We start from the raw sequence: 15,930 nt of genomic DNA, 5'->3' as shown, positions 1-15,930 counted from the left end.
ACCGTAATGCCCAGTAGTAGTAGTAGTAGTACGTTTATTTATAAGGCGCCGCAAGTACACATTATAGCACACACCGTTATGCCCAGTACACATTATAGCACACACCGTTATGCCCAGTACACATTATAGCACACACCGTTATGCCCAGTACACATTATAGCACACACCGTTATGCCTAGTACACATTACAGCACACACCGTTATGCCCAGTACACGTTATAGCAAACACCGTTATACCCAGTACACGTTATAGCAAACACCGTTATGCCCAGTACACGTTACAGCAAACACAGTTATGCCCAGTACACATTACAGCACACACCGTTATGCCCATACACATTATAGCACACACCGTTATGCCCAGTACACATTATAGCACACACCGGGATGCCCAGTACACATTACAGCACACACCGATATGCCCAATACACATTACAGCACACACCGATATGCCCAGTACACATTATAGCACACACCGTTATGCCCAGTACACATTATAGCACACACCGTAATGCCCAGTACACATTACAGCACACAACGATATGCCCAGTACACATTATAGCACACACTTATGCCCAGTACACATTACAGCGCACACCGTTATGCCCAGTACACATTAGAGCGCACACCGTTATGCCCATACACATTATAGCACACACCGTTATGCCCAGTACACATTATAGTACACACCGTAATGCCCAGTACACATTACAGCGCACACCGTTATGCCCAGTACACATTACAGCGCACACCGTTATGCCCAGTACACATTATAGTACAGTGATTTTTATTTACAGTATTTATTATAGCACATAAGTGCTGCTTACCTACATGCTTGTTGCTAGGCGTTATATGCTCCTTGCAAGGGTTATATGCTGGGGGGGGGGGGGGGGGGGGCATTTTAGGGGACGTTTTATGCTGATTGCCCCATGAGGTGGGGAGGCATTTTAGGTTCGTTGCCACAGTGGAGGGGGGGGGGGGGGGGCATTTTTTGCTTGTTGCCACGGGGAGGGGGGGGGGGGGGGTCCCCCGCCACCCTGACAGCCCGCTCATCTACTCTGCTGAGAGCGGCTGTTACATCTGCATCCCATCCTGTCCCCCCCTCACCCCCCCCTCACCCCCCCCCCCCCCTGCTCTCAGCAGTGGAATGAACTTACATGGCAGGAGGGGGACGCACAGTGACTCGGTAACCTGCTCTCAAAATGCAGGGTGCGCGGCTTTAGGGTGCGCAGCAAAACCTACATTGGGCTGTCGGGCGGCCTCTATTCAATGATTGGGTCCCGGCGGCCGCTGCTGTGATTGGCTCACAGTGGCTCACGGCGGCGGCTCACAGGTTTAGTACAGCGCATCCTCGGGGACCCCTTTAGTTTTAAAATCTGAGTCCCCGGGGACCGTTTTCGGGTAAAATACGCGATATAGTGCGTTTTTGCGAACCCTAACTGTGTGCGGGGAGTTACAGGATGTTTAATATGTATGGGGAGACAATGAGATATCTGTAACCCAGACACACTGTAAAGTGCACAGATACTCTTATGAAAGGAGGCTCTACTCATAAAAACTCAATGTTCGAGAAATGCACAGAAAATAAATTACCCATTGTCGAACCTCCGACTCCAGACCGCACTGGACCAGACATCAGATCGGATGTCACACACATGCAATTTGGGCCGATTTCACCCGAATTCAAATAATAATAATAAAAAAAAATTTAAATCATAGAATCATTTTTCTTAAAATTATATAATATATTTGACTAAATAGTAGGAAACCTTTTGTGGAAACCGCGGAACACTCTTGTGGCCTGGTTTCGACAATGGAAATCAATTTTTGTTTAGAAGTCCTTCCCAAATTAGTTGCAAAAATTTATAGAAATGTGGTACAATTGCAGGTCAAGTTCCCCATCTAGTGAAATGCGTTCGTGAACACCCAGTGGATGTACCTCCTTGTTCAACTCTGTCCACATTGCGCATCCAGATATTGTCGTTATCTGACCACAGAGTTAACTGTACTGTTGCTGCACAGACGGACATTCCTGATTGATTACAAAGTCAGAAGATTCTAAAGTCAGTGAGGAAGACGCACAATTCAGCATCTAAAATAAAGTGTATGTTCTAGAACAGGGGTAGCCAACTCCAGTCCTCGAGAGCTACCAACAGTGCATGCTTTTCATGTCTCCTCACAGAATCATAAGTAAAGTAATTATCTCCACCTGTGGATCTTTTAAAATGTGTTAATGAGTAATGAGTGCACCTGTGCAGCATCTAGGTTGTCTGGAACATGTGATCTGTTGGTAGCTCTCGAGGACTGGGGTTGGCTACCACTGTTCTAGAACATTTGGTGGTATCATGCAGTGCAAAGCATGCATACGTTTTTCGCAGAGGTGTTGACTGCAAAAGACAACTATAGGATGCCAAATGGTTATGTACAAAACCAACTCAGAATCCAACATTTTGTCTCACCAGAGCTGTAGGTGGTGTAGTAAATTGCTTCAAGGAGAGATAACCGTCACAAGGTTAAGGGCTCAGTTATGAAATTGTAACACTATATTTCTTGTGGTTACAATTTAATGTAATAATATGTCAATTGTTTAGGACAGGGTTCGACAAACCCTGGGGGCCAGGTCGCCATGGCGGCCACACTCTGCTTCCTGGCAACCAGATTTTTTTGGAGGGTGGAAGCAGAATCTGGTTGTGTCCGGGTGCACATGCGGTAACAGCCAGGCTATTTGAAAAAAAGAGCCGGCACGGCGAGCCACTCAGAGTATGCAGTTCAGCAGCCAATCAGTTGCGGCAGTGGCTGCTCCTGATTGCTCCCGATTGGCTGCCCGACCGTGAATTCCGAATGACTTGCATTTTGGCATGAGTTTTAAAATGGTGGCGGAGGACCTGCTCTTATACAGGCGGGTGGGTTATCCCTTGCTCTGCCCAGCTGTTAAGTTACCGCAGATGGTAATGGCATGGAGGAGGAGGGATAATCCACTATGAGCAGGTTAACCCCATGACAACGTGCAGGTTAACCCCATGACAACTAGCAGGTTAATATACGGCTTGTGGTATTATATGTAATGGGCATTACAGTATATGGCATTATGTGTAATGGGTATTACGGTCTGTGGCATAATGTGTAACGGGCATTATTGCACATGGTATAATATGTAATGGGTGTGTGACATGTAATAGGCATTACGGTGTAAATCTTTGGTGTGCACCATTGGCGCACACTTTTCCTAATTTTAGTTTGTCTGGTTTCAACATTTTCATCCTGACTCCTAGATTTTAAAGAAATCTGTCGAGCCCTGGTTTAGACTTGTGCACTTCCTTCAGTGGAACACTATTTTGTCCATTTATGACTGTCTGCCATTATTTATAATTTTATCTCGGTCGATATTATGATTGTTGACATTTTGGAGTCGACCTTATAATTATCTATAATTTACCTGTTAGCATATTGACCGTGTCTACATTTTATCCTGTCAACACATTATTTCTCTGCATTTTGTCTACATTATGTGCCTGCTGACATGTTGACTGTCAATATATCGACCAATATACTTGTCGTATACATAATGTACCTGTCAACATTATGATATCTGTATCACAATATCTAGATTTGGAGGCTTTGAAGAGTGATAGAGGGAGAAGTAAAAAACAGCTTCTGTCACTTTTTATACAGATGTAGCCCCACTCATCGTAGCTACATTGCAGGTGCCCGTTTGACACAGCTAGTCGCACCCGCCACTCAGGCAGCTGGCTAATAGCTTTCTAAAGACAGAGGGTGCAACTAGGATGCACATGCACGTAGTGCCGTCAAGTCACACCTGCAGCGCAACTGAGCAACAATGAGCGTGACTCCAGCTGAACTAAGCCTTGGAAAGTGATAAACTGGATAAAGTAGCAGCCAATCTGCTCCTAACTGCCATTTTATAGCCTGTGTTTGAGAAAAGGCTGAAGGAAATGGATTGGTACAGTAGTTTATCTTCAGTCCCTTTCTCTCAATCCTAGGCGTATTACACAAGATCCCAAAGCCTATAAAATGACAGTTAGGGGCCAGACCGGCATCACAGTGCATCTGCCCATTACTTGTAAATAAAATACAACATCATCATTTCATATGGATCCTTTCCTTACGGATTTTGATGTATAATGGCTAAAACAAACACCCTATTGTACGGTGTTCTACACACACTGCTTGATCTGTATCACACAACCAGAAAAAAACACACTTTATAGTTAACTTACTTTTCATTAGTTTCTGCGACATGTTTTTCAGTCCTTGGTGTGTCAGGCTGTTTCTGTTTGGTGCATTAAGCATGGAAGACTGCTCATAGGGTGATAAGGTGTCATCGCAGGACAGTTCCAGCTGAGTAGCTGGTGTGCTATGTATCGCCTGTTTAGTCTGTAAATAGTCTGAAGCGCTGCTTTGCTTTGCTGTGGGATCCAATCTTTTCAACCTAGATGTGTGTTGTGGAACTTTAGAGCAATCTTGGGCTTGCTGATTAACAGATATAGGTGGTGGTGTTACAGACAAGTCAGGCCGCCTCGGAGAAGGTGACACTGGTTCTGCCAAAGAGCTGTGCTTGACTGTGTTTAAACTGTATGCTCTTATGCGGGACCAGGTAGTGGAGTTAAAACTTTTAGCCTCTAGCCAGAACTTGACTAAATGTTCCATTCTGCGGAGCTCCATAAACTGGATAAAATAAGGGAGAGCAACATTGTCTTCAAGCACTTGCTCCAGAGTCTTGGACAGGCTGGACTTGGCTTCCTGGGATTCATAATTCAAACATGAACGACCTGAGAACGGAACCAAAACAGTCATTTAAAAACATATCCACACGACCTAAAATGCATAAACTGGCTGATAACATTGCATATGTCTGGCCACAGACTCCCAAAACAGCTCTCCTTGTAGGGATTGGTCCTGTTTTGAAGACTCTCATTAAAGATCATATCCTACAATTGATCAGCTCAGTCAAAAATAATTATTCACTTGTAAATATTTATGGAAAATCTAGTGCCTGTTGGGTTACTTGAGGATCACTGGGCTTGGTAGACATTTTGGGACCGAAGCAAACAGAAGTGAGAAAGATAAATTATGCCAATAATACCACAGTGAAATCTGGGGAAATATTGGGCCAGTTGGGAAAATGTTACAAAATCAAAACGGTGCCATCTAGTTTTCTGGTGTGTATGCTGTCCATCCCTTAAACCTTAACTAAATGCAGTTATATCTTTCTGACACTCTCCTGCGCTTTTAGTTATATATTCATATAAACATACACATAATTAGATTCTTAAAGGCTATTGGATAATATTTCAGCATGGTACGGTATAATATTGTATCCAGAAAGTGTTGTGTGACATATCTGATGGGAAAAAAACAACTTGATCTGTTACTCTAAGGACATGCGTAGAAGGAAGTCAAAAAGAAAAGTTACTTATCGTCTGTTTATGAAAAGCCAACATAGGGGGACGTGCTGCATTTAGCATATAATTATAATACACTTATGGTAAATATGACTGTGCTCAAACAAAGCTTACAATCTTAGAGATGTACATGTCAGTATGTGGTGGAAAAGAAATTTAAGTACACAAAAAATGATGGGAATTTTGCATTTGTACTTAAAATAGTGGTTCTCAACCTTGGTCCTCAGGACCCTCAACAGTTCAGATTTTCCAGGTCTTTACACAGAATCACAGGTGAAGTAGTTAGCCCCACCTGTGGCTCTTTTAAAATGTGTCAGTGAATAATGAGTGCACCTGCAGGGTGACCTGGAAAACGTGCACTGTTGGGGGTGCTTGAAGACCGAGGTTGAGAACCACTGCGTTAAACACTCAAGTACAATTATTCTTGAATTTTTACATTAGAAAATCACATGTGCACTCCCTCACAGTATAAACATGCACTGATTTAGAGTCAAGTCTTACCAAGGTCCCCAAAATGGGTAGCCTCCATATGAGTTGGCTGCTTTTTAAGTGCAGCTGTCCTACTACTGGAGTAAGAGTCCATGTTGGCAGATATGGCATTGATAGCCACATGGCTTGGTCCAGCAGCCTCCAGTAAGGCATTGTTTTTCGGACTTCTTGATGGGGAATGTACTGGTGTAGGTACTGGATCTGGATCACAAGAAATATATGTATACTGTATTATCAAGTCAACAATTCATAAAGATATATTTATACACAACATGGGATGGAAAAGTAGGACTCATCTGGCATCCAGAAAAAGAAAAATGGAAAACAAATAAATCAAGGGCAATAATAGGGTACAGATGAAAAGACAATTTAACAGTGTGTTAAAATCCATTTTAACAGTGATAACATCACCAGTATGCGAGGACATAAAGCAGGCATTCCCAATAATTGTAATATATGTGAATACTAATTCATAGATGATACTCAGTAGCTATATTACAATAAATCAGTGTAAAAAATGCAATAACAAAACTGGCATACACATAACAATGACACTAGTTAATATGTTCTGGCCAGAGTGTGGTACCGATATTTCAGTTGCAGATATAGTACTGGTTGCTGCTGAAAATACTTAAAAAGTAGGAAGCTGGTATGGGTGATGTTTCACCCAGAATAGAGGACTTAACCCCTTTAACCAGGTTGTTCTCTGCTGTCCCAACTAATGTGGTACCGGCATCCTGGCTGTAATAGATCAGCTTAGAGCACATGTGCCGGTAATTGCATTGCCGGAGTTCAGAGTCTCTGTGCATAGGGAGCGTGATCACACTTTGGCCCTTATTCTAAGTTGACTCGGACGGATGCGTATTTCGGACGGCCACCAAGTGTTCCTAGCCCCGCCTACCGTACGGATCGCTCACACTGTCCAAATGCGGGAAGACGCAGAGCGAATGGACCGCGAGTGGATGTTTCATGCGAACACCTACCCCATCTGTGAAAACCTCCCCCATTCTCCAGTGGTCGTCGACCTTCGAATGATGGACCGAGCAGTCAGGCAGCCCCGAGTGCTCCAGACCACTCTGACTTTTTTCCATGTGAAAGCAGGGATATGGGCGGGCAGCTGGCATCCGGCTTTGTCATATGTCCTCCCCCAACACTTGCACCACGGCTGGATTAACATACGTACGCCCAGCGTTTTCAAGGGAATGCCCATGAAACGCGGGACATACGCATATGGTAATAAGCCCAAACTGCCCTTCACGCCCCTCTCCACCCCCTGCTCGGATGGTTCCGTATAATCCTTTTCTGCATGGATTTCACGCTGTGTTCGGACATGCAAGGCGTTCGCCCGTGTGCACAAACGCCTCTGCGCATGCGCAAACACAATGCATCAGCCGTCTGATTGAACACGCATCCGTCTGACTCAATCAGAATAAGACACAAAAGATTCAATAAAGAATCTAATCAGGCGCTTGACAGGAGCGGAGATTCTAAAAAAATTAGGAGATGCCTAATAAGGGGGTAGTCGGTCCCCTATCAACAAAGAAAAATATATACAATCACGCTAAAAGCATGTAAGCACGCTTATCACATATGTAGAAAATATGTAAATGCAAGAATAAAATAATGTCAATCTTTACTGATATACACAATTAGTACATATATTACACACAACAAAAAAAAGATAAAAAATAAGCATAAATAAATTTGCATAAATGACGTTTAAAAACAAGATCGCTCTTCCAGAAATAGGACGGGATGAATTTCTTAGTGACCCAAGTGGAGAATAAGTCAAAGGTAAGTGCACTTTACCGATTTTTACAGAGTACCGTTCATAGGTAGACTCCAGTCCCCCAAGGGGAAGTTATCCTCACGAGTTGTACGGGGCTTCCGGCCACCGCTGGAGGTGAATAAAGCAGATGGGTGTCAGTTGAACTTACGTCCTCTTATTTGGGGCAGAGATTGTTGTTGCCAATAGAGGGGTCCACACTGCACGATCCACCGATTGGAGTGGGTTACTAAGAAATTCCTCCCATCCTATTTCTGGAAGAACGATCTGTTTTTTAAACTTCATTTATGCTAATTTATTTATGCTTATTTTTATCTTTTTTTGTTGCGTGTAATATATATACTAATTGTGTATATCAGTAAAGATTGAAATTATTTTATTCAACACTTGCATTTATATATTTTCAATCAGAATAAGGGCCTTAGTTGGGGAACGTCCCAGTAATGTGTACTTTTGGCAAGCTTTGGTGTGAATTAGAGGAGTGGTCACCGGAGAGGTAGAACTGCCTCAGGCTCCTTATGGAGTGGGCGATGCCACACCACCTGGTGAAGGATGGTAGTGGTGCCAGGGAACGTGCTGTGCTTGTAGCAACATCTGGGTGGATAGTAGCATCCCAACAGCAGAAGTGTCACTAAAGGTCCAATCTGGCATCTAAATCGGATTAAGCATCTAGACAATTGACATCTGTAATCTCATTATTTACTTGAGATCACCTATTACCCTTGCCACACTAGTCGCAATGATCTAACCCCTTTTTCCTCTTTAGTCTATCACCCCACATCTTCCAAAACCTGTGCAGTTCCTCTTCCCTGCCTGGGGTGTCGCTGTAAGCTGTTGTGCATCTAGAACAGTGTGGTCTGTATTTCAGCACTGATATGCAGACCAGACCGGTGCTAGAGGCACCACAGCAGAGAGCGACATCTCAAGCAGGGAAGAGGAACTGCACAGGTTTTAAAAGGTTCAGGGATAATATATAAAATGGTTTGCACTTAATGCAATGTTGTACTTTACAATGACTACGGCATTACCTTTAAATATTTTAACATCTGGTTTCTCTTGATCTTTTCCTTTGACTGCAAAATAAAAAATAAAAAAAACATTTGTTGGTTAAAATCAGCAGTTATCGGTATCATATTGCTGGCTACATTGTAAAGTCATATAAATGCAATAAACCTTGTACTCCATGTAAGGGGATATGGGTGAGAACAGTTACCAGGAAATAATTTACAGCAACACAATACCTTTACGCACTGTACACAGGCAGATAGTAAGGTTACAGTAAATAGGCAATGATCTGCAAAAGGACAGTTGGTTAGGCAAATAGTCTAATATCGAAATTATGTGTCCGCACAGAGGGCCTGATTCAGAATGAATTGCAAAAGCAAAATCTTTCTCTAACGGGCTAAACCATGCTGACTGCAGGTGGGGCAAATGTAACATGACTGACTTTCAGCTCGAAAGCCGCCTAGTATGTACGGGGCAGTGATAAGTGGAGAGTGCTGATGCGCCATACTAAATCAATGCTGCCTCGGCTTCTCATCTGCTGGTATTACCAACAGATGAGAGGCGGGTTGGACGGCTTTCCATAGAGTCCTGCTAAAGAAAGTCGTCCACCCGGGGAAAAAAAAATCACTTAAATGGGCAAAAAACACTCAGTGATTTTCCCCATCATCGTTATCTATACATGCTGGGCAAAAACGCCCAGTGTCAATGGACCTTTAGATTTGGGCAAGTTATTTTGTTTCTGTGCAGGGTAAATACTGGCTGCTTTACGGTGTGCATTCACCATGGGAGAATGCACACAAACAATCTTCTTTTTTATTCCCATTGTCCAGCAACATAACCTCATTCCAAAAACTATGAACATTATCCTGAATTTTCAAAGAAAGACATGGACCAAAGCGGACGCAATCTACACTGGAGGGATGGTGTGTATATTTATTTTTCACAGGTACCCTATGGATTATCTACTGAAGAAGGAGGGACAGGCCTACGGGGGATCTAGAGGGCCCATTAATGCCCCACATGCTGAGACTTGTGGTCTGCAATGTTGCAGCATGCGGAGGAGACTTGCTGGGCCTTGTAGTTCTACTTCAGAAATCAATACCTATTTTTTACACATTGTTTTAACTATATTTACACCATCAGCCCAGCTTCCACTGCCCAGGGACAGTCAGGTTTCCGAAATAAGGGGGAACCCCTACTTCTTTTGCCCATTTGATTACCCCCTGTATTTCTCCAACCAGAACCAGCCCAATGAGCACAGGGCATGCCGTTTTTTTCTTAAATTCATTATTTAATTGTCTTAATTTTACGCAGAGAAGCCTTTACTTGATCCGTGCAGACTTCAGCCAAATGTGTCAATTGAATTTGGCCGATAGTAAATGATCAGATGCTAATTTACCGGCCATATTTGACACTAAATACGCGTATTTGATCTTCGTAAATTTCCCCCTTTGGATCCACTGCCATGGTAGATGGTGGCAGCATTTTTTCATACTTACTACAGGACACGATAAAATAAGTCCCTGCTGGGATCACATCTCTGCTGTTGTTTGTTTTCTGCTGGCGCTGGGACCCCATATTATCTGTCCCACTTCAAGCACTGCATACATCATTAGAACACATATACATTTGTAGGTAAATAGTTGCATGTGATGTGTCTATAAATACTAGTCATATAAGGAAGATAGAGACAGCACAACCTCCAAAGGAATCCATCTAGTATAACTGAGAATCTAACAGGGCCTACACACTGGGCAATTTGAGGGCATATTATAAGCGATCTCACCAGATCGCTTAGAAAATGCCCCTAGTAGGCATCGCTATCGCCCAGTGATTAATATCTAGCATGCAGGATAAATCTAGTAATTTCCCGTGTCAGGGACAGTGTTCTCACTGGAGAACACTGTCCCTGGTAGATCGCTCAGCAGCACATCTCTATGCAGCACTGTGTGCGGAGTGATCTAGCATCGCTCCACAACACCGGGAGAAACATTATATAAGACTGTATTAGTGGGTAAACATATACTGGTTTGCATTTTGTATTGTTATATGACTGTTTGTTATCCTTTTTATTTTTGTTTAATTAATAAGCTTTGCTGAACTTTTTCCAATAAATCCCATTTATAATGTCTGTGTGAGCTTCACGGTTAGGATTTATTATGGGATAAGACAAACTGCAAACTTTTCAAAGCTCTTGTGCCAAATCATAGTATTGGCTGACTTGGGTAATTATTAGTGTGAGAGATATCATGTGGGGTGATTTTAGTTATTTTTTTATACAGGTCAGGTGGCTTTGCTTTGAGGAACCCTTTCAAACAGACATAGGCCCTTATTCAGATCTGATCGCAGTACAAATTTGTTCTCAAGATGGGTAAAACCATGTGGAATGCAGGTGGGGCAGATGTAACATGTATAGAGAGAGAGTTAGAGTTGTGTGAGTTATTTTGTTTCTGTGCAGGGCAAATACTGGCTGCTATATTTTTACACTGCAATTTATACCCCTTTCACATCGCAGACACGTTTTACAAACCGGTATTTTAAAACGGTAATTAAAACGGGTCAGAGCCTTAACAGTGACCCAGATTACCGTTTTAAATACCGGTTAAGTGTCATTCACATAGCACTTGAAACGTTTCATCCAGAACACGTTTCAAGGCAGTGTGTGACGATTGCCTGTCACTATTATACCGTTACTGCGCCGTGTCTCCGAAGTTACTTACTCCGTGGTCCCCGAGACTGAAGTGAGCTCCTCTGGGTTTGATTGTCGGAGAGCAGAGAGGACCTGCAGCCTCGTCTCCGGCTGTCGATGTTGTAGTGCAGCGTCCTGCAACCCGGTGCTCAGCTCAATGGTGGTAAGTGATGCACTTAGACAATGGTCCTTTGCCGGGAGCCCTGCTCTCTACAGAGCCGCCACTGCAGGTCCCGCACCGCTCACCTTGCTGCATTGAGGGTGGCAGTGTCGGCCGGGTCTTCCCTCTCACCTGCGATACCGATAGCAGCACCGGTCTGCGCCAGAGATCACACACACTGATGCGCCCCCCGCAGAATGTACTAGGCAGGAACCTGAGGGGCGGTCAGCTGTCACTACATAGCGAAAAACACAGTAGCCACACAGAAAAAACAGTAGCCTGCCGCCCTCCATTTGCCCGCATGCTACCCTCCATCCAGCCGTCCGCTGCCCTGCATCCATTTACCTGTCCGCCTTCATCCGCCCGCCTGCCTCGAGTCCATCCGACCTGAGTCCCGCCTGCCTCCATCCACCCGCGGCTTCCGGCCTCCATCCTCCCGTTACTGCTACCTTACCTCCGGCCGCCTCTGCTACCAGCGTGTCCCGAATCCACAGTCAGTAGGCGGCCGGGGCCGGAAGCAGTGTGACTGCCCACAGTGCCCAGGATCAGCCTGCCAGCACCCGGAGCGAATCCCCGCACCAGCTGCCCAGGATCAGCCTGCCAGCACCCGGAGCGAATCCCCGCACCAGCCGGCCAGCACCCGGAGCGAATCCCCGCACTTTAATGAGAGGTGAGGGGATGCCGGGCAAGAGCAGCCTTCTTTATATAAATATATATTATACATATATTTGTATGTCTCTGTACATGTATGTATATATATGCCACAAATTGTGCTTGTGCTTGTGTTGTTTGCCTGAAATACCGTTTCAGACAAACTGTACACATTCACATTGCACAAAAAACGGCAAGGAACCATGTAGGACTCTGCTTTTTACACGGTTCGAAATGCCAGTTAACTTGAAACGGTAAATTGGCTGTGGTGCATTCACAGTGCAGGCTTAAACGTTTTAAAAAGGGAAAAAAACGGCAATATACCGTTTTAAAAGTGCGATGTGAAAGGGGTACTAGATTTCAGTTTGAAACCCCCCCCCCAATCTAACTCTCTCTACAAATGTTACATATGCCCCACCTGCAGTGCACATGATTTTGCCCATTTTGAGAACAAATTTGGACTGCGATCAGATCTGATTAAGGGCCATAATCTGCTGTGAGGATTTTAATGACACTGCAATGCTTTATTATTATTCTTTATAAAAGGTGCCACAAAAGTTTCTCAGCACCTAACAAAGTAGATAAACACACAAAATGTTACAAAACAACAAATCATATTAGTACTGTACAAACAAATGAAATGAAGCCATTGCTGTGGAAAACAATTAGATTTTTTTCCTCCTGTAATTTCTAGATTCAGTATCAAAATAGTTGTACAGAATTAATGTCTTAATCCTCAGAAAACAAGATATTGCTAGAGACCTGAACAAAGAGGTCTGTGTTTCTGTCGGACATTAGTATACACCCTTCATTTAGGCCTCTTTAAACTCATTCCAATCTCACCCTTTACTGTATGTCGCAAGACACCAGTCCACAATGCCAACATTAATGGTCAGATATCAGGACTACTTGCACAAACCTTGTTTCAAGTAGACCAAGATCTGCACAATACACTTCCTATACAAGTTTAAGCAAATGGCTGTTATATAAGGTAGGAGGAGGCATTAGGAGGTTAACTAGCTGCCACTGCTATGTGTATTTAGCACAAGGACAATGGATACAAATATATAAAAATAACTTGTATGCTACAGTAAGTGTCAGATTTAATCCAGCGCAAGCACACATTGGAGATTTGCACACTTCCTGGTATTAAAGTAAAACATTTCTTATTTTGGCAGAGTTGCGAGCAAAAATAATCAATGTTTGTTACCTATAATGTCTCGGAGAATACCACCATTGACATTATGCATTTATGTTGCAGCACAGCCCCTTGGGTGCAGATTGGTTGACATGCTTTGAATGCATTTCGGGAAATACTTATTTTCTCATTAATATAAATATGTAGCAGCACAACTAACTTGAGGTCTCACAGCTACATTAATATTCAATAAATTAACCTTTATTTCCATTTATTGCATTTTTTGTCATTGTACTCTATTAAGAATGTAAATGACTATTTACAATAATCTCTTCACTATTCTTAAAAACTGTACAGCTATTTACAACATTGATGGAATTGTTCATATAAAATGCTTGACATGTTATGTTTATCTTCTCTGTAAAGCTGTATTTTGATGCTTCAATATAATAAAAATGTATTAAAAAAAAATTAACCTTTATTGAGGTGTGATCAAAGCAGGAAATCCCCAGGACTCCAGCCAATCACATAATGGCTAGTGTGGTAAAACCACATATGATTGGCAGAGTGGCGCTTGGGTCTCCTGGTCATCTGATCCTTCTCTGATTCTGCAACAGAGCTGAGATTAGATTGTTCTGCCCTTTGTGATTTGTATTTATTTGGTTGGATTTCCCATTGTAGCACAAATTAAATACAGGCTCCTCTGTATTACAACTTCTACAGTAGCTTTGGTTTTCTGTGGAATACTAATTTTGCTCTTTGGATTTAGTGAAGGTCAGGATTGAATTTCCCTCTTTAAATTACAAAAACAAATATTGATTTGTTTCCCTTAATTAGCATACCTGTGGAGCTGGTATTTACTGTAGCGGATTTGTAAAATAAAAAGAAAACTACCTAGGAAACACAGTATTCATTTGAAATAAAGAAAAATGCTTCTATTCAGCAGGAAAAGCTTTTAAAAGGAAGCATTTTACAGATACTGAAATAGAATCAATAAAAAGAAAGCTGCTGGTTTTAAGGTCCATACACACTGTGTGTTTTTGTTTCCCCAGCGTATATAGGAAAAAATTGCTCAATGCATGCACACGGAGCGATTTTCCATGACCGTAAACCACTTTCCACACACATACATACATACACACACACACACACATACACTAAGGTTAAAGGTTAATTTTAGCAAACGCCAAATAGCCCAAGATGGAATCTGAGGGGTTAATTTACAAAGATGAGAGTTCTATTGAAGATGGGATGTTGCCCATAGCAACCATTCAGAATCTACTTCTTATTTGTTTAGCTCAGGCATGTCCAAGCTGTGGTTCTCCAGCTGTTGTAAAATTACACATCCCAGCATGCATTGCTATAGTTTTAGCATTTCCTAATTGCAAAACTGTGGCAAGGCATGATGAGACTTGTAGTTTCACAGCAGCTGGAGGGCCATAGTTTAGGCTTAGTGATAATACACCGCCAGGAATTGTAGGTAAAGAAGTACAACTGGTCTGATAAAAAAAATAATAATAATAATTATGAAGTATATGATATACAAAAAATTGTCGAAAATTACAGTGAAATACCGACTGACTATAGGGCTTGACAGCATGGCGCGCTAAGTAGCACATATTCACTTAGCAAACCCATCAATGCCACCTACCCAGCCTTCCTATCTACGTATAAAAGTTGCAATAAACCAGACTTTACTGCAGACGGAGTCGGTACTGTCCAGCAGCGGAACCTTCTGGTCACCATAGTTGTCAGAAAAGGTATGTGCTCCACCCTTCCTCCTATATCTGCACATACGGATCAGATCCGGGATTTGCCCAGTTCACACTGCGGTGCCGACCCACAGTGCAAATGGGGGCGGAGCTTGGAGAGGACATCATCTCCAAGCGCCAGGACCACCGATCACTGCAACTGGGGCCAAGCTCAGCACAAAGGTAAGCTGCTGGGCTGCTCCCAACCTCGGTGCACCTCTTAGCCCCCATCCACAAGGTGAATGGATGCTGCACACAGGCATTCATTCAATTCCTCCCTGGCTCTGCTGCGCAGGACAGCAGAGGAGGCTGTGTGCGCCCCCTGCCCAACCTTCATACTGACCACAGGATGCTGCGGTCTGGAGGTTGGGCTCCCCCATTGCTGTAAACGGGAGATGGGTCGAATTACACCGATGCTGACCCAGGTCCACGAGGCAAAAACCTGGGAGACTAGCATTGAAGACACTATACAATAGGGATTACTGTTTCATTGATGGGCTCGTCGGTCACATGTATTTAATTTACAGAATGCATAACCCACAACTATATGCTGCCAAGTGTTAATCCTATTATATGGCAACAAGCACAACAGAATTAAAATGAGTAGTAGACGCAATGAGGACCTGTGATAAGAGTTGCACATACATCTGATGCTGATGTGGCCGCGTTGGATACTTTATAATTAACCCCTTCATGACAGAGCCAGTTTGTGCCTTCATGACAGAGCCCTTTTTTTCAAATCTGACATGTCTCACTTAAGTGGGGATAACTTTTTTTTTGCTTTTACTTATCCTAGTGATTTTGAGATTGTTTTCTCGTGACACATTGTACTTCAAGT

At 43.1% G+C, this 15,930-nt stretch overlaps 1 protein-coding gene across 1 annotated transcript in view; it reads right to left on the bottom strand.

The window, feature by feature from the left end:
* The window catches only part of AKAP10 (A-kinase anchoring protein 10), a 70,475-nt gene that overhangs the window by 34,933 nt on the left and 19,612 nt on the right, over positions 1–15,930 (bottom strand). The window contains exons 2-4 of the mRNA XM_083172426.1: positions 8,727–8,771; positions 5,925–6,113; positions 4,239–4,790 (exon numbers count right to left, since the gene is read on the bottom strand). Coding sequence (XP_083028552.1) covers positions 4,239–4,790; positions 5,925–6,113; positions 8,727–8,771 — 786 coding nt within the window. The remainder of the gene's footprint in view (positions 1–4,238; positions 4,791–5,924; positions 6,114–8,726; positions 8,772–15,930) is intronic.

This window comes from Crinia signifera, chromosome 2, assembly GCF_055691185.1.
Source record: "Crinia signifera chromosome 2, ASM5569118v1, whole genome shotgun sequence".
Taxonomy (NCBI): domain Eukaryota; kingdom Metazoa; phylum Chordata; class Amphibia; order Anura; family Myobatrachidae; genus Crinia; species Crinia signifera.
The sequence above is the reverse complement of the archived record's forward strand: the minus strand, read 5'-3'. Positions and strand labels throughout refer to the sequence as shown.